This window comes from Kogia breviceps, chromosome 7, assembly GCF_026419965.1.
Source record: "Kogia breviceps isolate mKogBre1 chromosome 7, mKogBre1 haplotype 1, whole genome shotgun sequence".
Lineage (NCBI taxonomy): Eukaryota > Metazoa > Chordata > Mammalia > Artiodactyla > Physeteridae > Kogia > Kogia breviceps.
Window position 1 is genome coordinate 108,612,815 of NC_081316.1, and position 18,773 is coordinate 108,631,587.

Consider the following 18,773-nt stretch of genomic DNA (forward strand, 5'->3'; position numbering starts at 1 on the left):
GGGGAGAGCCAGGGAAGGGCTGACAGGTGTGATTAGAGTGGCCGGACCCCGGCCCAATGCTGGCCCCGAGGTCGAAGAGTTCATTGGAGGACAGAACTGTTATGCTTTTTTAAAATTAAATACATATATTATTATCTATTATTCGAAACCTTCAAGAGCAAAATGGGCAATGAGTTTGTAATGTACTCCCCCTAGACGGGTGGGGTGGGATGTCTATGGTTGAGGCTCAGCATTAGGGATATCAGGGGCAGGAAACAGCTGTGTCCTCTCCCATCCACTTCCCTGGAAAGTTGCTTTATTCTGGTTCCCAGCGCCCCTCTCACTCTGTCACCCTGACACGAACCCCCTCCACCCCCATTCTGCAATACTCCTCCTGGCAATGGTGCCATCAGATTGACTCTGAGGTGTGATTTTAAAAGAGGCCTGGAATTTCTCCCTGCCCTCTATCTTCCTTCCATCCGCTCGTTTAGGAAGCCTGAGCACGGATTCAGTCCCTGTGGTCACCCCAAGGCAGGGAGCTGACCCCCGCCCCACATCCCCACGCTCTGGGCCCTACAGCCCATCTGGCAGACAGAAAGAGCTAGAAAGGACTTGTTACTTGGTGGCCTTCCAGGACGCCTGGTTCTCCACCCTTCTCCCAGTCCTGACAGCTCACACCAGCTGACATGACAGGAAATTAGAGTGAACAGAAAGGCCTGCAACCGAGAAGTCCACTTTGCTGAGGTAGGGAACAGGGCTGCGGACCCACCTCACTCCCCAAGAGCCTCCTCCAGCGGTATGGCCTGTTTCCAGCAATGTGTCTGGACGGGGAGGCTTAATTCCTAGAGCCTTCCGTCCTTGAAGCCAAAGAAGCTGCTAGCATGCTCACTTAGAAATGGGGCCTGGGGGGGCTAGTAACTTCCTAGAGGTGCAGCCGAGGGGATCAGACGTAATCCCAGGAGGACCAGAAGGACCCTAGGAGGGATCCACGTTGATCACAGTTTGGGGACAACAGGATCCTGGAGTTAGGCTTTGGCTGCTCTCTGAAAAAGCCCTCCAGCTGTTGAGAGGGGAGGGGGCAAAGGAGGAAGTGGTAGGTCATTTGCATATGATTTGTATGTAATTTGCATGTTGCTCTTTTGATGTCCAAAAGCACTGAAATTTCCTGTCCTTGCTTCTTTTCCACTTTCTTTCCTCTGTTCCTTTCTAACCTCCAGGCAACTCTCTATCTCTCTCCTCTTCCCCACAGCTTTTTCTCTTCCTGGCTAAACAGAGAAATGGAGTATTAGGCCCCGGAGATGGCACCTTCCCCACCTCCCATCTGCCCAGAACTCAAAGAGCTGATTTCATGGAGACTATGAGTGTTCCATAGAAGCGCTCATAGTCTCCATGAAGGAGGGAGGGACAAAGGGGTCTTTTGCACTCTTGTTCCAGTTCATCTAGTTGAAATGGTCATCAGGCAAGTCAGAGAGGGAAGGAATAAAAATCATCGAACCCTGCCCCTTGCCCCACCCAACCTTCGAAGGCCCAGGAAGAACATATGAAGGAGGAGCAGAGAGAATAGAGGGTCTCTGTTCTGCCTTTACTTGCTGTGTCGTGTGACCTTGGGCAAGTCCCACCCCCTGTGGACCTCTGGTCCCTCATACGATTATCTAGGTTCCTTCCACCTGGAGTTATATGCTCATAGAAGGGAAGAGAAGAGAAGAGGAGACTCAGGCTCAGTCACTGGAGGGCAGGATTAAAAGTACCAGCTTTGGAGTCAGGCAGGCCTGGTCTAAATTTCAACTCTGCAATCTACTAGTTGCATGAACCTCCCTGAACCTCAGTTTCCTCATCTATAAAAGGAACCTAAAAATTGTATGTTCCTCCTAAAGGTGTGCTGACTAAATAAAAAGGTACATGCCCAGCATGTAGCACTTTCTTGGCCTATAGGAAGCATTCAATCAATATGGATTGAATGAATGAGCAAATGAATGAAGGTGAGGTGCTGTCTGCTACCTCTCACCCACCCCTCTCACCTTCCCATCCTTCCCCCAATCACCCCCTCCCCTGGTCCGGAACCCCAAACTGTCCTTCCAACTATGAAGCTGTAACGTCCCATCTCTTCCCCAATGGGCCCCATCCCCAAGGGTTCCACCCCCACCCGCATCCCCAGGACCCCAGTATCCTAGGCTCCTAGAGCTGGAAGACCCTTAGAAATCATTAGGTACATGCTCCTCTGGCTTCTGGAAAACTAAAGCCCAGAAAAGAAATGTAACTTTGCACATGGAAAAGAGAAACAGGTTCCAGATACTGGTGGTCAGAGAATCAGACCCTTGGGGAACATGGCTATACAAATGCCATGCAAATAGAGATATGGAAATCACAAGCGCACAGGGGTATATAAACTACGTGCAGGCATTTTTCTAGGATGATGGTAGGTGAAGTGCAGTTGTAGATAAGAAATGGCCTCAGGCTTGGGGCCAAACCTGAAGTGGAGGAAGGGAGGGAAAGTAGAGGAAAGAGGAGGGAAGGAAAGGACAGTCTGGCAGTGTGCCAAGGTGCGGGGGGGGCGTGTCTCTGGGTTCGCTAGGCCTCCCCAAAGCTACTGATCTCTTTCCTCAGCCAGAAGAAACAGGAAGAAAGTCTCCTCCCTTCTTGCCAAGAGTGAGGGGAAGAAAGGATGGTGCGATTGGGGCAGAGTGGTTTGTGTGGACCCAAAGAAGCATTTGTTTCCCTCCTGGGCCACTGTGGCACCCACTGGGCCCTTTCTGACACCTGTTGTGTACCCTGCACTGTGTTTGGTGCTGTGGGGGCAGCCAATCAGTTAACAGCCAGGAGGTGGGATAAGAAAAGTCCCACAGAGCGAGCCACAGGGCTATTAAGAACATTGAAATGTTATGGTAATTTAATAATTAGATCAGTTCACTTCCAGCTTCAGAAAGGAGGTGGCATTTGAATTGTGCACGAAGGGAGTAAAGTGCAGAGCTTTAGAATAGGAGCCCTGATACTTACTGGAAGGGTAACTTTGGGCACACTAAACTCTCTAAGCCTCATTTTTCCCATCTGTAAAATGGAAATAATGAGTCCAGTTTACGAGTTGTTATGAGAACTAAGCAAGATCGGCTGCCTTTCAAGTGTTGGTTAGCACAGTGCCTGATGCACTGAAAGCTCAAAAAATGCTGGATATTATAATGGGGATTATTGGTGTGGATGGTGGGTGGACATACCAACTGGAAAGAACAGTGCAAACAAGGAATAGAGGCAGAAAAGCCCAGGAGTTGTTCTGTAAGCAGGTTGATAGGGAGAACTGTCTGGAAAGAAAGGCGAGGTCTGTCCTGCTGTGGGCACACGGCTTTCAAGGCTTATACGCAGGTGGTCTCTTCACCTCGGCACCTCTTCCTGGGACCTGAAGAGTGGAGGAGAAGGGTGGGGGGAGCTCAGGTGACAAGTCTATGATGGGTGCTGCAGAGAGCACTGGAGTGGGAGTCCAGAGACCTGGTCCCAGCCAGGTTCCTTCCATCACTAGGGAATTGTGTGCCTTTGGACAAGTCACTTCCCAGCTCTGTAAATGAGGAGGTGGCTGTTCCCACAGCCCCTGACACTAGTAAATAGCTTTCACCTCATACTCTCATAGAGCCTCGCAGCAACCTGGGACCTGGTAGGGCAGGCAAGAGACACTATCTTCACCCAGAAAATGTGATAATTAGCTGGGCCCCATCTAGGTCCCAGGATGTGGTGAGGATGCACGGGGGCGGGGGGCCTAGGTGAGCTTGACCACCTGCTAACTTCAGATAGATAGATGCCAGTCAAGATTAACACCTGCCCCGTTTTACGGATGAGTAAACTGAGTTCTGGGAGGTGATGAGCCTTGTCTCATGTCACAGAGCCGGTAAGCGGCAGAGAGGTAGGTTCCAACACCAGATTCTTCCCAGCGCACTCCCGCGGCTTCTCCAAACACTTCCAGAGCTCCTCGCAGAGCTGGGGAGTCTGTCCAGACGGAAGCTCAGCCCGCCCCCCCAACCCCCGCTGGTTAATCTGCCAGGGGTCCCTCAGCAGGGCAAACTGGCGGGCCGGGCGCGGTGGGGAGAGGCCGTTGGCGGGTCCGGGGCGGACAGGTGTTCCGCAGGGTCAGGACCCGCCCCGGCAGCACCGCCTGCCCCCTCCCCCGGCCCCCGGCTTCCCGAATGCAAATCGCTGCTTTGCCTGGGCTGGGGGCCAGGCGCGGGGGCCCTGCCAGGGGGCGTGGCCCGCGGCCCCCGCCCCGCCGCGCCGCTTGCTCACCTGGGGAGTGTGGCAATCCCGCCGCGCCGAGTGCTGCCCGGGTGGGCGGGAAGGAGCAGCGGAGCGCGCGACGGCTGCGGCCACGGCTCCGGCGGCGGCTCCGGCGGCGGCTCCCGCGGCGGCGGCGGCGGCCGTGGGCGGGAGGAAGGAGACCCTGGCTTCCCCGGGGGCCCGGCTGGGGCAGACGCGAGGGGCCTGGGGGGAAGCTGGCTTTGGCCCCGCCTGGGGCAGGATGGTGAATCTGGAACCCATGCACCCAGGTGAGGGGCGGAGGGCGCGAGCTCTGACAGGTGTCAGTGCGCTCGGGCAGGGGAGAAGGACAGGGGCGCCGCTCTCGGGGGGTGGGGGTCTTGTTCCCCAGCGGCCAGGAGAGGGCAGTGTGGATAGCGGGTCCCCGGAGCGGGCGGGCGCTGGGTCCGTCTGGGGGACTTTGGGGAAGAATGAAGGTAGGGGCTACCTACGGTGGAGGGTGGGAGGGCTTCTGAAGCCTCGCCTCTGGAGAGCGCTGGCATCTGGAGAGCCGCAGCCGTGCGGACCTGGGCGTGCTGAGCTGTGGTAGTCTCGGGGAAGTTGCCCTGTTCACTGGTTGCAGAAGGGTGGCTCACTGCTCAGCCAGGGGTGTGGACCTTGGAGTGCAGAAGTGAGGGAAATACGTGTATCCACATGTTGCGTGCTTGGTGTCCCGGGCATTTACGTGAAGTATAGGGAGACTGGATATTTGTAAGGTCTAGGGGGTGCCCAGGAAAAGTGAGTGGGGCTGGGCATTTACAGAGGCACACCTGGGGCAGGTGCCATGGTGCACATGCATTGATTAGGGCCTAGGGAAGCATGTGTCCATGTGTATCAGAGGTGAGTCTACCTGTCCCCAAGTGTGTTGGGAGAGGAGGTGGAGCAGACCCCACCCGTGGAGGTGTACCTGCTCCCCTGCTCCGTGAGTCTAGGCAGTGCTGTAGACTGGTGCGTGGCAGGGCTGGGGAGTCCCTGTGCAGGGGCTGAGCGGGAGCTCTGTGGGACCCCACGGGAGGAGCACAGGGCCCTGTGGGAAAGCGCTTCCATCTCTGTGTCTGGGGGCGTCGGGCAGTGAGAGATACATCCTCTGTGTTCCAAGTCCCGTGCATTTAGATACCAAGCCCTCCTCTCCTCAGGGGTGGGAACGTAGGCCATGGAAATACTTTTCCGGGAGTCAGTTTCCCCTGCGTGAAAGGTCTATGGGCATGGAGTGGACCAAGACCCCTCCATTCCCCCTGCTGATCCCTCCTTCCACAGCCGGGCAAGGACCAGAGCTACTAATCCTGGCGGTTGGACTTGGTGTCGGGGTGGGCCTTCTGGAGGTCTGAGGGCCTGAGCAGAGATGGACTCAACGTGGAGAAAGCTGAGCCTGATTTGGCCATTTCAAACCAGCAACTTGCCTCTTAAAGGGGGCAACACCCAATGAATGACCTTCACTAAGGACTTCAGGGCTGTTGACGGGAATTTTGTTACCTGCTCTCCTTTCTGGAGGAAGAGTGAGAGAGTCAATTCTCGTGACCTATACCCCAAGGAGCAGGGCAGGCTGGAGGCTTTGGCCCTTCCTGGAGCCGCCTATCCTTGAAAGCAAGCAGCAGCGGGTGCACAGAGGAGACCCAGTTTCCCTGACGCAGTCCTGGTGGGGCTGAGTGAAAACCAGCAGACGGTGAGGTGTTAACTCTGCGCGGATCCCCAGGCGCCAGGACACGGCAGGGAGGGCTCGGTGTGGCGGAAAGAATCATCCAATGGTTGGGGAAGGTCCATTTTCAGACCTTGTAGCACCAACGTGGAGCTGGACATAGCTGGGGGCAGATCCCGGGTTCTCCTTCCTCCACTTTCCACCAAGAAGGCCTAGGTGTGCATGGGAGCAAGGCTTGAAGGCACGCCCCCAGCGGGAAGTTCTTTAGGACCAAGATCAGAGACTTCCTGGGGGTTTTCCACCTCACTGTCTACTGGAGGCTCCTGCTCTGGGGGAAGTGGGAAGAGGCAGGGCAGCTGGGACCCAGCAGGGAGGCCGCCTGGGGGCTAAGAGGATCTAGTCCAGAGCAGGAAAGAGAGGGTGAGGATGAGGCGAGGAGGCCAAGCCCTGCATGCGTGGCCTGGGAGGAGGCTCCGGGCTGAAGCTTTTCAGAAGCCCGGGCACCTCCCCCAGCCCTGTGCCCTGCAGGCAGACACAAAGGGGGTGATTGAGCTAAGCCCAGGGTGCGCTGACTCCTCAGGTGGGTTCTGCACCCACCCGTCTACCTGGGGTGGGTGACCTGAGTCATCTCTCTACATTTGCTTTTGCCACTGCTTCCCAGCCCGCTTCTGTAGTCTATCTCCCCTCAGGGCTGTCTGGCCTCCCTGTGAGGTTTCCTGGCCCCTCTGTGGTGTGTGGTTCCCCTTTGGGGACCTCAAAGGGATCGCTCAGTTTGGGACTTTCTGTGGGGCCTCTCTAACTAGGTCTCCATTTGAGGGCTCCCTTTGCTGGGTCTTCTCAGTGGGCTTTTTAGTCTGGGGTCATCTTTGTAAGGTCTTTCATCGAGGGCCCTGCTGTGAGGTCTCTGAGGGAGGATCCGTCTAGGGAGTGTCTCCCCGTGGACCCCTCTCTAGGGTCTCTCAGTCCAGGATCCTCTCTGTGGAAATCTGATCTCTTTTGAGCCCTATTTTTCCCCTCCCAGTGATCCTGTGTCCTGCGGATGCTTTATAAACAGCACTTGCCCTGTAAATCCCCAGTCCTAGGCCCTTGGGGATTCCCCCTCCATTGATCTATTGCAACAGTTTGGGGGGGATGGAGGGGGAGCAGGGGCACACAGAGTAGTGTGTAAGGTCCCCCACTCAGCAGCTCCACAAGCACTGCGGCCCCTGAGTCAGCCCCTCTTTTTGCTCTGATATCCTGGGCACCAGCCGTGATTCAGGTTGGCCTGGGACCTCAGCACGCTGTATTTTGTAGAACACCCCTCACGTGGGAGCACAGACACCTGAGCAGGCATGAGGTCACCAGACACAGGGGCACCCTGGTGAAGGAGGGGCTCCTGCCTCCCAGGCCCAATGCAGGTAGACAAGAGTCAGACAGAAAGCTCAGGATGGAGAGAAGAGACGGAGGAAACCAGCCAGAGGGGTCACCTGGTTAGTCCCAGAGCATCTCTTTTTTGCCCTTTTCCTCACTGTGAGCTGTTCCCTATCAGCGTTGGGAAAGAAGGATCAAGTCTCACAGACTGATACCAGTTCCAGCTCAGGACCATTGGGTTGGAAGGTCTCTTGAGAGGAAGTGCATTTCTCTTGAAGAAGAGGCAAGAGGCATCTCCTCCAGGGGAGAGTTGGAGCCCTGGCTAGCTCAGAAGTAGGACCAGTGGGCCCCTTGAATTCCCTCTGGTAGAAGTGCCTGCAGCCGTGGGTGTGGGAGGGAGAAGTCAGGAGGGAGCTCCAGTCCCTTCCGAAGAGGTGAACATGCGCAGTAGGAGAGAGAGTAGTGGGCCTTTTGCTTTCCTGGAACAGCCTGGACCCAGGAGGTCCAGGACACTGTGGACCCTCAGCCTGCAGCCTGGGGAAGTGCTGCCCCTTGGACTTTGCTCCTGCAGGTTCACACACGCATCCTGGTTCACAGATGTGTAAGGAGGGGCTGCTGCTGGGTCATGCCAAGGCACAGGGAGGGCAAAGCCAGCGGCCAACATTTCGCTCCCGCTTCCGGGGGTGACAGCGCCGGTGAAGCAGATGAGGCGCTGCGTCTGGTATCTGGGTTCTTACATGGAGCAGCTGAGCCTCCCCAGGGAAGGGACTGATGGCAAGGAGTCTCCTCAGTTGCCAGCTAAGATTAGAACAGCAGAGAAGCCTAACCGCACCCCACACCTCTCTCACTCACCTCCGGCAAGTGCTGTCCGCCAGGCGAAGGGTTACGGCGTCTCGGCGAGTTTCGGTGTTGACCCATTTTTAGGCTGAGACCCAAGAGCTCGTACCGCCCATCAGCCTCGGCCTCCTACCCAACAGGAACAGGTTCTCAGTGTCTTAGCATTCTGTGGGAGTTAAGAGGTTTTACAGATCCTCCCACAGCCTGACCCTCCATTCAGACTCAAATCCCTGTCCAATCCCAAAGTGTCACAATGTTGCTCCCATAATGGGTACATCCAATGAGTAGATGTCCTGGCAGAGTGTGGAGGCTTTGACTCCTTCAAAAGTTATTTTTAGACATGATTAGGACTACCTTTTTTAATGTTAATTTAAAACATCAGAGAGATGGCTTTTGGGTAGAGTTAAAGATGGCGCAGGGAATGGGTGTTGGAGGAGTGTTTGGGTTACAGGCATGGAATTATGGTTTAGCTAAAAAGTTACCCTTCTTAAACGTCAGATGTTTGAAATAAGTTGATTCAGAATACCTGGTCATCATCCCACCCTCACCACCTCTTAAACTCTTCTTGTCCCCGTGAGCATTTTTCCCATGAAGTCAGAATTTGGAGAATGCAGATGGCTTCCCAGGTAAAGGACAAATTACGATATTGCTTAGACAGAAAAACCAAAGCTGTTTACTGTAATGGGAGAAGGGGACTCCGATCGAAGCCTAAGTATCTGTTTGGTTAATTCATTTATCACGTGCTTCCTTTGTGCCAGGAACTGTGCCAGGCAGTTTTCATTCAGTATCTTATTTGCTCCTCGCTATAACTCTGGGAAGAATCATTTTTCTCATTTTATTTTTTAGCTGAGAAAACCGAGGTTCAAATATGTGGCCAGGGTCCCCCTGTGCTAGTTAGGATAGCACTGGGATTAAATCCAGGTCTGTCTGCTGTCAAAACCCATGCTCTGAATTCCTGGCGCTACTGAAGCAGGTTTAAAAGCCCACTGAGGGTGAGCACTCAGCCCCTCCCACCCCTTCCCAGCAGTCTCTGACGTTTCCTCAGCACTGTTGAAGGATCCCTATGGGGAAGTGTGACTGAGCCGATCTGGAATAGGCAATGCCCAGCTCCAGCGTGGGAATTCATGGGTGGGATGAAGCTAAGCCCATTTCCCCCCTGGGGCAGAAAGCGTGGAGTAGTGGAAGCCCTTTGCAGACGTGTCCAGGTGGCCCACACTAGTTACTCTGCATATTCATGCATGACAGACTGTACAAAATGTTTCAGACTGCAGCAGGAAGGACTTTGGTTAGGCTGGAGAAATGCCTTCTTAAACGTAGTGCACCGAGAGGGGTGGCAAGTGTGGCTGCAGGGTTTCCCCTAGAGGTCTGTAACCACACAGGACAGTGTGGATGTCTGGGGAGGTCTCTATGGAGCTCCAAGTATTTACCTGTGAGTCATCACTTTGACCCGTCTCAAAACTATTCCTCAAACTACAGTGGCTCCCAAGGTTGCTTACTCCCTCCCCTGCTCCTGGGGTGTTCCAAGGGCTGGAGAACCTCGGGACTCCCCATCTCTGTCTTGCTTGGCATGGCAGTCACCCCTCCTGCATCGCAGTCACTACACCCCCTGGGACCACACTTTCAATCTCTGCCAGAGCCACACACATCATTGCCCTAAAAAAAAAAAAAAAAAAAGAAGAAGAAGAAGAAGAAGAAATAAAAGTCAGTTTCTTCCTGCTTTTCCTGGGGTGGAGGTCCACCCTTCTCCCTCATCCTGATCATCTCCAGACCTCAGGCATCCAGACTGTCAACTGCCCGATTACTTGGAGCAAATTAAGATGGCCTGCTTACCCGGGATTGGCTGGGGAGCCGGGTATGCAAATTGGCTCACCAAGACTTTATCTGGTTTGAAAGAGTTAAAGTGCTGCCCCAGAGAAGGGGTGTGTGGGGGGGTCAACATGATTTGAATAAAATATTCTTCTGTCTTTAACGGCTTCAGTATTTGGGTGGTTTCATAAGGAGAGGAGCTGAGAGTGAGTTAGCACAAAGTTGTCTCTTTCCTTCTCTTTGCTGACCCTTGAGGAGACTTAGGGGCCTCTTAGGCAGTGGCAGCTGTCTGTTGTGGGTAAATGTTTAATTTATTGAAATGAAGCAGGGCAAAGAGGCCAGACCCGCAGCACTTGGGGGCTGAGGCAGGGGGCCTTGTGTAGGTTTTCTCTCTCCGCGGGGCACTGACCTGCCTGCCATCCCTTTCTTACTGAGAACGTTGAAGGAGTAGGAGAGAAGGTAAGGGTTCCCAAGGAGGGCTACGCAGGAACTAGGGTTTGATCACCGGACAGTGGACTGACCTCCGAGAATCAGGCAGAGAACAGAGGCAGGATTGGCTAAAAAAGATGAGAAGGGCAAGCCTTGGTTCAAGGGTACTCTTAGCTCCCAAGGTAGAGTTATTGTGAGGGGGAGGACGACGGGAGATGGATATTTCTTATGCTACTTTAAAAAATAACAGACATTCCCCAAATCTCAAAGGAAATGAGGATGGAAAATGAGAAGCATTCTCCCCCATTCCCCACCCTCCGCTGTACCCGTCCCCTTGTTAAATTTTTACCAACCGAGGCTGGTGATAGAAGGAAGTAGCAATGAATGATGCAGAAGGGAGAGACCCTGCAGTAGCACTGGAGAAAGGGGGAAAGGAGACAAGTCGGGGAGGAGGGGCTATGTGCCCCGAGCTTATGAATATTCTAATGGTTGTATGTTTAGGAATCAGGAATTTGAAAGTCTGATGCTTGTTGTGATTACACGTTCATCTTCGCTGTTTAGTTAAAGCCACATATGTCATAGCGAGAAAAATTGTGACCTGTTACTAAACTCAGTTGTGTTTTCCCTGCAGGTATCAAGATGAGTGGGGATGTAGCAGATTCTACAGCTACTCGAAGTGCTCTCAGCCAGGTGGAGACAGGTAAGGGTCTTCTCTTCTGGGAAATGAAACAGAAGAGCAAGGGCAGGACAGAGTTACTGGGATTCATCGAATAATGGAATAATGTGATATCCCTTCTGGCTTGGTCTTTCAGCCAATCAGACCCAAAGGCTGGGTCTTAGGAAATGAAGGGAATCCCTAGAGACAGGGGGTATGACCCTGGAGCCTTTGAACAGTAGACATTGGTCTACAGTGGAACAAAGCCTCTGAAACTAGGCTAGGAAAGGGCCAGACCCTTAGAAACAAACAAGAAGTTAGGAAGGAGATTCACTGTTTTTGGTTTTTTGTTTTTTTTTTTTCATTTTTAAGTAACATTTGTTTTTTTGCTTTTTGTTTTTTTTTTTACTATTTTTCAAAATAGATCTTTATTGCAGTATAATTGCTTCACAATACCCTGTTAGTTTCTGTTGCACAACAAAGCGAATCAGCCATGTGCATACATGTGTCCCCATATCCCCTCCCTCTCGAGCCTCCCTCCCACCCTCCCTATCCCACCGCTCCAGGTCATCGCAAAGCACCGAGCCGATCTCCCTGTGCTACGCTGCTGCTTCCCACCAGCTAACTATTTTTACATTCGATAGTGTATTTATGTCGATGCTACTCTCACTTCGCCCTAGCTTTGCCCTCTCACCCCATGTCCTCAAGTCCATTCTCTGTCTACCTCTTTATTCCTGTCCTGCAACTAGGTTCATCAGTACCATTTGTTTTCAAGACCCCTAGAAGCAGCAGGCTGTGTTCCCAGCTTCTACTGACTGACGGAAGGCAGAATGTGTCTCTGGTAGATGGGAACTAAGGCCTTTTAGCCCCAGATTTCTCAATAATCCTACTCAAGGAACTAATCAAAGAGGCCCATGTACAAGTGTTCCTCTCCCAAATTACATGCATGTGGGTGGCAAATAGACCCAGAAAGGAGGGCTTGGTGCCTGTAGGTGACTTTGCTTTGTGAATAAAAGGAAGAGGACAGGAAAGAATTGAGAAGAAAGTTTCATAGCTCTCTGCTTTTAACTCCATAGTCCAAACCTTGCGTTGAAAGCTCCATATAATTAAAAAGAACTTAAAGAAAGATGAGCATAAATTGTAACACCACCATATAACTTTAATAGTATCCCAACAAGACCTCAATTAGTCTTTCATCTGGATCATTAGAGGCATAGAAATTAAAGTGGAAGAGAATCGATGTCCCCCAGAGCTAAAATCTTTTCCCAAGTCTTCAGGTGCGGTCTAGTTCCATTCTTGAAGCTAAAAGACTCAAGATCAGGGACACGATAATTGGGGGTCTTGTGGAGGCATCTGCAGGATACATTTACCATAAACTTTTCTGCCCCTCTGCCCTCAATTTAGTATTGAAACTGTCTGTTTACACGGGTAGTGGTACATGTTTTATATTTTGCTTTGTGTCTGGGAATAGTTATGCTTGGAGAGGGTGGGCCAATTTCAAGCACTTGTCATTGATTTATTAGCTGAGTATGTTTTTTTTTTTTTTTTTTTTTTTTTTGCCGTATGCGGGCCTCTCACTGTTGTGGCCTCTCCCGTTGCGGAGCACAGGCTCCAGACGCGCAGGCTCAGCGGCCATGGCTCACGGGCCCAGCCGCTCCGCGGCACGTGGGATCCTCCCGGACCAGGGCACGAACCCGTGTCTCCTGCATCGGCAGGCGGACTCCCAACCACTGCGCCACCAGGGAAGCCCTAGCTGAGTATGTTTTACTAAAGGTCTGTGGAGTGAGGTATCTGTTCTCCCCTGTTGTGAAGAAAATTCCCTTTAATCTCCAGAACTCCAGCAAGGCTTTCATATCAGTTCACCTGATGAGTAGTAATAGATACATCTCTGCTCTGAACTCCTCCCTAGAGAAAAACCAGAGTCCAGAAGCCTTGATTCAGAAGTTGAGTCACCCTTTCCCAGTAGCAGGCTGACTAGAGCCAACTCTGCTCACCTGGGCCAGGTATATTGCCCCAGGTATGTGGTGACACAGCTAAGAGAGTGTCCATGTGGGTGGAAGACCACACCTGGCAGGATAGCTCTGGTGCTCTGTTATTAGTTATGGGACCAAGTCAAGGCAACTGTGTCAGGAGTGAGAAGGACCTACATGAAACCCTGAAGAGCGATCCAGAAGACAGAGGGAGTTCAGAACCTAGGTGGGGATAAGGAAGGTTAAGGCGTTACAGGCAGTCTCAGCAAGTTCTGGCCTCCTGTCTGGGACTGTGGGAGCTTGCACAGACTAGGTTGAAGGAGAAAGAATCTGAACATAAACTGGGACTTTCAGAATACGAGTGTCATCTCAGTGTCTGCCAGTTCAAAATGTGACCCTGGACCAGCCACTTTGCTTCCCTAGGAGGCAGGAACAGATGACTTTTGAAGAGTATGGATTTAGAATCAAACAGACCTGGGGTAAAAATCACAGCTCTGCTGCTTGCTGGTTATATGATCTGATGAGTTAATTTAGCCTCATCTCTTCTAAAGAGGACAATTAACGTCCATCTTAGAGAGTGGGCTGAGAGTTAGCCGAGATATTTAAAGCCCTTAGCACAGTGCTTGGCTCATGACAGCTGCGGTCATCATTTCCTCTAATGGCATCATTAAGATTCTGTGACTCTGTAATGTACACAACGAGACTTTCTGCTAAGTGTTCTGGGGCTGCAGGTAGGTGGGGCGCCCTTCTCCCCTTCACTCAGGCCAAGTGGGCCAACCCTACAGGTTGATTTTGTTCCTTCCACCATTCAGGGAAAGATTCTGTGTGGGTCCTCCTCAACTCCAAGGAGACCCTTTGGTTCCTGCTGTCAGAACGCCTCCATTCCCAGATCCTTCACTTCTAGCGGCTCAGCTTGGTGGCTGGTAGCATCCTTACTTAGGTGACTGTCAAATTACTGCATGTTTTTAAGGGCAAGAAAAAAAGAGGCAGCTAATTAAAGTAACCAAACTTCCTGGAAAGTCATTCTGACTCATTTTTTACAGAAGAAAGCCTATCATGAGTCACAGTGATTACCAACTCGGTTTAATGGCTTCCTTTGGATTTTTAAAAGGCAGATTCCTCTTCCAACAGTGGCTGAATTAAGGGGTGGTTTGTCTCTGGGTTTTAAAGAAACTATAAACAAAGGTGACTTAGAAAGCCCCAGTTCACTGAGAGCACCCTTTGTGTTGTGTGACATCCCCGAGGTGCACGAGGTGGGAGCTGGGAAAGGGAAGTGAATTTCCGCTCCACACTGGCCAGGACTGCAAAGGAGAGCGTTCTCTAGTCCAGACACAGACCTCCCAGTTGGTAGAGACCTGGCAGGGCAGCTAGCTCATCCTTTCCTTTCCTTCGGTCTGTGAGGAAGCTGAGGCATGGGTGGAGAGGGGATAAATTCAGTGTCTTTGTGACAGCACTCGGGACCAGAGAAGGCTCCCGATGCCCTGGCCAGTGTTGTTTCCACACCCCGCAGAAGACTGAAGCCAAGCTGTTTCTAGATTTCTGAACTATCAGCTTTTCTATCTTTCCTTTTACTCCCCATTTTTACTTTTCATTCCTTCTTGAGGCTGACACCGATTTTTTTTTTTTTTGAGTGGTTGATAAGAACATAACCTTACCCACATTTCAAAAGCTCCCAGCTCCATAACCGACCATCCCCAAGCACCCAAGCAGATGACCCTATGACTTTTGACCTCTCTGGTCACAGTGTAGCCTCCTACACAGGGGGGGACAAATACGGTGGGCTTGGGGGGAGGAAGGGAAAGGCCAGTCACATCCACGGAGGCTCCTTCCCATACATACCCAGGCACATGGAGCCAACTGTACATGCATTACCTCATTTAATTCTTACAATTGCCTTTTTTTTTTTTTTTTGCGGTACGCGGGCCTCTCACTGTTGTGGCCTCTCCCGTTGCGGAGCACAGGCTCCGGACGCGCAGGCCCAGCGGCCATGGCTCACGGGCCCAGCCGCTCCGCGGCATGTGGGATCTTCCCGGACCGGGGCACCAACCCGCGTCCCCTGCATCGGCAGGCGGACTCTCAACCCCTGCGCCACCAGGGAAGCCCACAATTGCCATTTTTATCAATGAGGAAATTGTGACTCAAAATGAGAAACTAACTAGCCCAGGATCACACAGCTTCTAATCAGTAATCAAACTCAGTCCTGACTCCAGGCTATTAACTCCTTGCCGATTATTGGGCAAATGTTTTCCCACCCAGACATTTATTTTCCTCCCCATTAAGGAGTGTATGGGGCTGGATAGTCTCTAAGGCCTGAATTTTTAAAGATGTGTATGCAGTCCTGCTTTTCCAAATTCTCTGCCATCAGTTCCCACACCGTGCATTTGTGTGGGGACTTCCTCAGCCCTGAGCTCTGCCCGTCTACCCCGTCACCTCCCTCAGCCCTGATAGCCCCTCCTTCCACCATCCCTCTCAGCCCGCTCTCCTCTGACACCTCCAGCTGCCTTGCTCTGTTCAGGCTCCATCCTCTTCTCTGACCTCGCTGGCAGTCCTCGCTTGTGTCAGACCCTGGGCTCAGAAAGAGGACGAAACAGTCCCTGTCTTCCAGGAGCTTTTCCTCCAGGGCTTCATGGTGGAGTGGATCACAGGGCCAACTTGCGTTTGGAAGAGCACGTTCAAACAGTGTACCTGGACTTTACAACAATTCTGTGAGGCTAGATGGCACCATCCCACTTTGCAGACGGGGCAATTGAGGCTGGTTAGCTGATTTCCCCAAGATTCTGTATCGAGCAAATGACAGAATTAAACTTGGGTCTTTCTAGTGACTGTTTACCCAGAGATGGTGGTGGGAAGATGGGACCAGCGCAGGAAACCAGGGACAGAGGACACAAGAGAGTGGTAGCATCAGGGAGATGCCGAAATTATGGCAGGTGTCTCCAGCCAAGGGGCTTGGCTCTCCTTCTTGGCCAGAGGAGAGCCAAGCCCCTGCTGGGTGGTTGGTCTCATCCAAGAGGCAGAAGCCTTGTCTGGTGCCAAAATGTGCTTGCTGGGGAAGAGAGGGACAGAGCTGGGGTCCACTCACTCCCTTTGGTAAACTGTGGAGGGTGAGAATCTGGCCTTGGAGAGAACTGTCTCCATCTCTTCTCTCATCCTGAGCCAACCTCACCAACACACCACCCCAGCTCCCCACATTCCGCAGGCTCAGTTGTCATTGGTGGAGTGGGGGGTTGCAGGCCCAGATGACAGTGGAGCAGATGCCTTAGGACCCTTGTCCTGCTCAGAGATCTGGAAAGGAAGGGCTCCACGAGGGGAGCCCAGGGGAGGAAAAGGGGAGCAAGAAGTAAGGGGGTGGGGACTGGACTCTGTCAAGCATCCCTTCCTGCTGCCTTTCTTCTTTGCTTCAGTTGCCTGAGAGGTAAAATGGCTCACCGTGTCCCACCGTCCGGAAGGACCACCCAGCGGAGTTAGTTGTGTGGGGACCCTTTGCAGAAAGTCTCCTCACTTAAATCTGGCAACTTTCTGCATGGTTTTAAGATGGAATGGACACGATTATATGGGAGAGCCCAGAGAGGTTAGTGATTCTCCTTAAGGCCCAAAGAAATAATGAGTAACTGACCCAAGAAGAGAAAGCCCCTCTTGGTCAGTTCATTCCTGGGACCTCGCCACCTCCACCCTACTGAGTCCCCAAGAAAAGAGCCAAGGATAAAGAAACTACGTCTCACTGCAACGAAGAGATGCAGTTCCAGGCAGAAATAGGCAGGAGGCTCTAGAGATGTGTGTGGGTTTTAACCCAAATGTTTATGGAATAAAACTATTCTTTCAATGACAGAGAGGACGAGAGAAGTCTAGGAAGTACCTGGGGAGAGGTGAGACTTGGGGGAAGGTGCAGAACAGTCTCTTATTGACAGCTCTTTCTTTTTTTTCTTTGCGGTACGCGGGCCTCTCACTGTTGTGGCCTCTCCCGTTGCGGAGCGCAGGCTCCGGCCGCACAGGCCCAGCGGCCATGGCTCTGCGGCATGTGGGATCTTCCCGGACCAGGGCACGAACCCGTGTCCCCTGCATCGGCAGGTGGACTCTCAACCACTGCGCCACCAGGGAAGCCCTACAGCTCTTTCTAAACGAGACACATGGGTGCACGCACGCACACACACACACACACACACACACCCTTCTATGATTAAATGACAGAGTGGGTATGAGAGCACTTTGCAAAGTGTATGTCACCATACAAATACAGTCCATCACTAGGTTGATAATTATCAGAAATGTTCAGGAGACAAGACAAAGCTCTGTCACTGAGAAGTGTGGGACAAGTCTGCTTGTGCCTTAGACTCGAGTTTCCTTGTCATAATATGGAGGGGGAGAGGGCTTGGGGGAGTAAAGTGAAGAGAATGAGCTGGGTGGGCTCTAGGATTCAAGCCTGGTGACTCTGGTCCTGTGTCTTGGTCTGTACCCACTCTCGCCCTTACCTCTCTGGAGGAGAGAAAGGAAGCCACAGCCTCTCCAGATGTCCAGGGGGAGCTGATAGGAATCCCTGGATTCGGAGAGGATATCTTGTCCATACCTCTCTCTTCCTTTGAAGACATTTCAAAACCATCCCTGGAAAATAAAGGATCTTGTTCTTAGAGCTATTTTCCCCTCATTTATCCTCCATCCTTAAGAAAAGCTAACCTCACAATTTCTCGTGGCCACCTATTCTTGTAGGATACAATTCTCAGTGTCGGGAAGTCCTTTCTTATCTCTTGTCTACAGCCCTTATGCTGCAGCATAAGCCCCTTGCCCCTGGTTCTGGCCTTCTCAAACCAGAGTGGCTTCCATCTCACCATGTTTCCAGTTTCTGCGCAGGGAGATGAGGAGGTACTAATTCACCATCCAGGCCTCATACTGTGGCTGTGTGTGCCAGAGGTCTCGGGAGAGCGGCCTGTGGTGTCAGGAGGTGCCTGCCTCTAGCACACAGAGAACCTCTGCAAATAAAGGAGCTCCTACAGCAGCTCCCACCTGTGCTACCCTTTCTCACCCATATAGTCCCAAACCCAACCCCACAGGGCAGGACCATGCTGCTCAGATGAAAGTGTTGTGAAGTGTTTTTAATAGCAGTGTTTTTTCATATGTTGCTTGAAATCAGGGGGTTTATAACACATTCATGTCCAGAAATGAGTCAAGATACTTTAAAGTCTGAACACACTATATATGAGTGTGTTTAGGAGAGTGTACGTCGCAATCTCAAGAGGGGTAACAGTCCATATGGACTAAATTATTACTTGCCTCTGGGTAGCAGGTATGTTTGTAAATATAAAATTATGTTAAACCTTAACACCAGTGCAGGTGAATGAGCTACACCCTGCCTGGCACCCGTCCCTCTTCCTTTTGGAGATCTCTTTAAGGAAGGCCACCTTCCGCACCCTAGCTGCCATCTCTGCAGCCCCCAGAAGAACGTGGACCTCCTTTTCTCTCCAGCCTAAGAAGAAACAAAGCGAGGGGGCCGGGAGCCGGGGGCGTCTGTGTGCTGTCTTTTAGCATCTGGAGTTCCGCGTGGTTTCATCAGCGGTCATTCCTTATTTAGGGCACCGCTTCAAGCAACGTGGGCTGCAGGACCGGTCGTTTTACTTCCGGTCTGTCACAGAGCAGTCCACAGTCCCACCGTGCAGGACTGGTATGCAGCTCGTACCCACCACACACATTCAACAGGGCTCAGGCTCGTCTACACTGTGTGCACAGGGAGCGCTCGCTAATGACGTACTTGGGGTGCTGTGAACATTTCTAAATGCTTACTCTCTGTGTTTGGAGCATCTGGTCTCCGACCGTAATGAACAGTTGAGACCAGCCTGGCTGTTGGACCACA

General features: G+C 52.1%; 1 protein-coding gene across 1 annotated transcript in view; it reads left to right on the top strand.

Annotated features, from left to right (window-relative positions):
• Positions 1-4,474: 4,474 nt before the first annotated feature.
• The window catches only part of POU2F3 (POU class 2 homeobox 3), an 80,238-nt gene continuing 65,939 nt past the window's right edge, over positions 4,475-18,773 (top strand). The window contains exons 1-2 of the mRNA XM_059067874.2: positions 4,475-4,502; positions 10,941-11,009. Coding sequence (XP_058923857.1) covers positions 4,475-4,502; positions 10,941-11,009 — 97 coding nt within the window. The remainder of the gene's footprint in view (positions 4,503-10,940; positions 11,010-18,773) is intronic.